General features: G+C 52.8%; 1 protein-coding gene across 1 annotated transcript; it reads right to left on the bottom strand.

Moving 5' to 3' along the window:
* Positions 1-1,249: 1,249 nt before the first annotated feature.
* On the bottom strand, positions 1,250-3,042 carry CRH (corticotropin releasing hormone). Its single transcript, XM_067553851.1, has 2 exons — positions 2,941-3,042; positions 1,250-2,275 (listed from the first exon to the last, which is right to left on the bottom strand). Exon 2 carries the CDS (start codon positions 2,258-2,260, stop codon positions 1,733-1,735), a length of 528 nt encoding a protein of 175 aa, XP_067409952.1. The 5' UTR covers positions 2,261-2,275; positions 2,941-3,042; the 3' UTR covers positions 1,250-1,732.
* Positions 3,043-5,012: the final 1,970 nt, after the last annotated feature.

Raw genomic sequence — 5,012 nt, 5'->3', positions numbered from 1 at the left:
TCAATGGGAAGTTCATATGTACAAGGATTGCAGTGTAAGGGGTCCAAGGAGAAGAATATACTCTAGAAACCGAAACCTCTCTTTAGAGCAGTTTCATTCTTTGAGATTAAATTCGCATTCGGCCAGTCACACCCTTCGGAGTATATTACACCGTATGAGGTGTAATCCCTAATTAGAGCATTTCATAACAATGCCTGCTCCACCCAAGAGATTGTAACATCTGCTTTGAAGTAGTGAACACGATCGAGTGTGCTGGGAGCCCGGGTCTGCGGTCCCCACACTTCCAGCCTCCCACTCGTGTCAGTTAGGGTGTGTGTGGAGTGCAGGACTGGGCGTTGTGTGTGTGTTTAGATAATTCAAAAATGCATTCCGTCTTCCCTAATGATTCTTTCGGCGCTGTTGTGGCATTATACCCTGCGTCAGAAGTATTTAAACGGGCATTGACCTTTGAGTTGCTGGACCCTCACTCAAATCTATCTCATATCTAGAGATTGTGGGGCGAGATGAGCATGGATGTATGCTAGTGCAGTTATATCTAGTTAAGGAGTTGGGTAGAAACGTTTTTTCTCTTGAAGAGACATTGTTTTTCCAACGTTAATAATACAATTTTACGAAAAAAAATCACCCATCGCATTGTCAAGCGTGTGGCTCAGTCCCCGCAAAACTTCATTTCAGATGCACGAGGCTAGTTCTCAGATGAAAAACCTTTCAAGTCGGTTTTTCTAAAATGGCATTCCTGTAAATCCAGACTAGCCGCGCTCCGTGTGTTTAGATCGGAGACAAGAGCATTGGGGGTGAGGGGCTAGATTCGCTTTTGGAACGCCAGGTTCACTTGGAGTCCTTCTCTTTCAGCAGAGCTGCGTTCATCGAATTTGGGAGCGGCCCGCCGCGTTTCCACTGAGTACCATGATGGCTGCACTTGCTGTGAATGTAGCGCAGGCGGTGTTACGGGCTGTCATCGGGAGACAGCACAAGCAGCCCAGAGTCCCCTGAGCTGCAATCAAGTCCTTGCACAGACACACACACGTAGCTGTAGCCTGTCATTTACATCCACTCATCTCACACCCATCACTTCTGGAGCGACCAGGGAAGTTACTGACCCAACCCTCCGTTTCGTTTCAGCGCCGCTACGGTGATGTCTGGAATAGCCCGCGTGTGTCACAGAGAAACAAACATGCCGAAAGCGCTTTTTCTATACCTAGGACGGAAAGCGTTTCTGAATCTGCAAGAAAAGGCTACCAAACCAGAGTTCCTTTGCAGCTTTTATTAAAAATATAAATATTAAACATTCTCTTACACAACAAAAGTGACCGAGCGCTGAAAAGAGATTTTATTATGGGCATGGTACAGGAAAAAGTTGAGTCGCAGTATTGTACAGAGCTCCCCCGTCCCCTCCCCTCCTCCTACAAGAAAAGCAGCTCCCTTGTCGACAACGTCCAACGGCCTCTTTGAAACCTTTCTGCCGCTGCCCCCATCCCAAGTAGCGATGGCACTAGAACAACTTCGAAATGGGAAAAGAAAGGTGGGGTAAGTTACGAATGACACTTTTCTCGTTACTGCACTTGAATACACTGCCGTGCATGCTAACCAACGGACAGGCTCTGTTCAGTGGACACCCTCTACGGTTAAAGCTATAGAAAAATAAAGGGATGACATCAGAGCAGCACTATGGTGTGTGATACCGGGTCGTCTTGTGCCAGCTGCGGAATCTCGTGGGCCACGCGACGCCGGTTCATTTCCCGATTATCTCCATCAGTTTCCTGTTGCTGTGAGCTTGCTGCGCTAACTGTTCGGCTCTGGCCATTTCCAAGACTTCTCGGAGGAGGTGGAAAGTCAGATCCAGGGAGATCGGGGGCTCCTCGGATCGCTTCTCCCTCTCCATCGCCTCTCGGGGCAGGCTCTCGGCTTCCCCCTGCCCGGGGCCCTCTGGGCTCTCCAGCGAGCGCTCCGGGAGCTGCTGCAGCTGTTGCACCGCTGCGCGGAAAAAGTTGGAGGCGGAGGCGTCCGGCGCTAGGTGGCTGCTGCCGGAGGCGAAGAAGGAGGCGGCGGCGGGGTTCTTGTGGAGATTGCCCAGCCGCAGGAAATACTCTTCTCCCATGCGGAGCAGCACGGGCAGGGGCGGCGGCGGCTGCGGCTGGAAGAAGTCTGGCTGCAGCGGAGCGCCGGCGGCGGGGAGGCTCTTCCCCAGGGCTCTGCATTCATGGCAGGGCAGGAGGGCGATCAGCAGGATCCCCGTGGAGACCAACAGCTGGAGCTTCATGATCAACGCCGCGATCTGCAACAGGGACAGCAGGGGAGGGCGGGATGGGGAAGGCACCGGGCGGGGAGAGAAAACCGGCGGCGCTGGAGTGAGACTTTCACGCCAAGGACTCCAGAGAAGCCCACAGCCGCGTCCGACCCGAAGGAGGGAGCAGCTCGATCCGCTGTCCCTGGTGCTGAAAGGATCACACGCACACGCCCCTTCGCCCCCAGGGGCTGGCCCTTTCGCACGCCCAGGGCGCAGGGGGAGATGTTAGCGCGCTCGGTGGTGCCCCAGCTTCCCCAAAGCACTGCAAGGAGGATCCCCCCTTAGGGAACCAGCCTGAAACGGCTGCGGCTACGGAGGAGCAAGCCTCACGCCAACAAAGCGCTCCCCGACGGCTGGCAGCCGGGGTACTGCAGCCCCGCCGGCCGCAGCTGGGCAGGGGGCAAATTCCTGCCGAGCGCGATTTCAAAGGCACAGCAGCGTGGCTGCGCCCCAAGGAACATTTCATCTGGACACCTGCTCCCTCCCGTCCCCGCCGCTCCGGATCCCCAGACGAGCTGGTTTCCCAGGCTCGCTGGACGTCTCCGAACCCGTCCACACGCACTCGCCAGCCCCGCTTTTGTCAGAGCCACCCCGCTGCACCCGGGCAGGCAGACGTTCGCTCTGTGGCGGCCCAGCCGCTGATCCCCGCATACCTGAGGGATGCGGCCGCTGGGGAGTCGGGCCGGTGAAGGCTTGTCAGCAGCGGGAGGGGGGAGGTCCCAGGTCCCGCTCTCACTCCGGCCCTGCGGTCTCTTCCCGGACTTGTGAGCAGATTTGCTCCTAATCAGAGCCCGGGTGCGTGATTTTTATAGCTTAGACCCTCTCCTGGAATCACGCAGCACTTGCCTAATAAGCTGACGCTTTCTTGACAGCTCGATTGCGTGCCCCGATCCACTGCTGAATAAATCATGGGGCCCTTTCGGAGCGGCAATGGGCAGAGTTTTGCTATCACAACACAGAATCTCACATCCAATTATATCAACAGATAATGTATCGCCTCCTCGGTGACGTCAGCCCGCTCCGGGCCGGGGGAGCTGAGCCGGCCGCTCTCCCATTGACAAAAATCCTTGAATGAGATTTCCCAAAAGGAAGCGAGAAGCCACCGCCACCGACTTCTTACTATGAAAGGCCAAGCGGGTAGAAAACTTTCCGCTCCAGAGTCCCGCCCGAGAAGTCCCTGCCCTCGGGCCGCAGCCAGGGGCCAGGCGAGGCGGCTGAGCGTTTCAGCGCCTGTTACGAGCCGCTGCCCTGTCACCCTCCCAAATCCCACTGCTGGAGCCAAGTTCGAGGCAGCGTTTCTTCCACCGCCGGGCCCGCTAGTCTCGAAAGAGCTCGGTTGCCCCGTGCCCGTTTTACAGGCACCGACACACAAGTACAAAAATGAATACACCCCCCCACCCAGGAAAGCCCCGATGAAGGCCCCTGAAGCAATGTTGGACCAGGAAGTTCCTTTCATTGCTATATGAAGATGAGACAGGGTCATTCAATTTCCAGTTGAATATTTAACAGATTTAGCTGTTAAAAATGCAGTCACTTGTAATAGACACACTCCGGTTGCCCTTCCAGTAAAGCGGGAGGTAAAATCCAGCCAATGAGACTGACTTGGTAAGAAAGGGCTGTGTTTTTATGGGAAACCCACTCTTTGCAAACACACAAGCTACATCAAACAGAAGAGCTGCTGGTGAGGTTTCAGTTTTCCCGGCTTCTGCGTTTGCAAACCGCGTAGGTCTGCTGTTAGCGCGGCTCGTAAGCGAAAACAACGCGTGCGTTTGAAACTAACTTGAGACCCTCAGATCGGTGGCAGGTAGGACGTGTTATGTCTGTTGAAGTGGCTCATTCCAACCCAAACAAAAACCCTGCAAAACGCGACGGTAACCCTTAGACTGTGAATTTACCGTATGATCCGAATTTCTCTAGTAACAGCGAGTCAATCAACCTCCCTGTAACGATGGGGGATTTAGTGGAAATTTCCACTTATCTTAGCCTTTCTTGTCTGTTTCATCGTTCGCTATAAGACGCCTTGTACTCTAGCTACATATTATTTTCCTGTTGAAAAAAATGTTGCCAGGTTTATGCTCGCCTTGGTTTTGCCGTCTAGGACTCAAAAGGACAAGACTGAATGGCTGTTAAAACACATTCAGTGGCGTTTGAGGGCAGTTGTCTAGATGAAAAGGACGCTATTGTGTTTGATGATACACTTGTGTCTTCGCTGTGCAGTAATCAGAGGAGCTCTTCAAGCCGCCTTTATGCAGTTGATCAGAACTCAGGCGGGCTGCGAAGATGGGTTTCGAAGTGATGCAGTGAACATTTCACCGCAGGCACAGTCAGCAGAGGGACGCTGCTGTAATGAAGCAAACAAAAACTAGAGACCCATGAATTTGTGGTAAGAAAATGAAGAAGCCTCGATTAACCGTTGTTTAAATGAGGCGTCTGATTAACTGGGGCTTAGCCATAAACGGCTCCAACTGGCGTATTATGCCGCTTGGTATGTAGAGGTTTTTCACCCTTAGTTCATGACCAATAACAACAACAACATTGTTTTAATGGGTGAAACAATCCATTTATTTAGATTTATAACAAAGAGGGAAAGAACCTTTGCTGTGCTCTAGGCATCACTGTAAAACTGCAGTAACATAATGTAAAAGGTAACCATACGCTTCCTCTAGAAGTCAATTTAATGTTATTATTGAAGCAGCTCAGTACTGGGTAGTGCTGGATACCACAC

Source organism: Emydura macquarii, unplaced genomic scaffold, assembly GCF_026122565.2.
Source record: "Emydura macquarii macquarii isolate MOO-44397 ecotype Brisbane River unplaced genomic scaffold, CSIRO-AGI_Emac_v2 contig_1477, whole genome shotgun sequence".
Lineage (NCBI taxonomy): Eukaryota > Metazoa > Chordata > Testudines > Chelidae > Emydura > Emydura macquarii.
Note: the sequence above shows the minus strand (reverse complement) of the source record. Positions and strands in the feature narration are given on the sequence as shown.

Excerpts from the sequence above, each read along its gene's own strand:
- CRH (XM_067553851.1), bottom strand. The coding sequence starts at position 2,260 with ATGAAGCTCCAGCTGTTGGTCTCCACGGGGATCCTGCTGATCGCCCTC.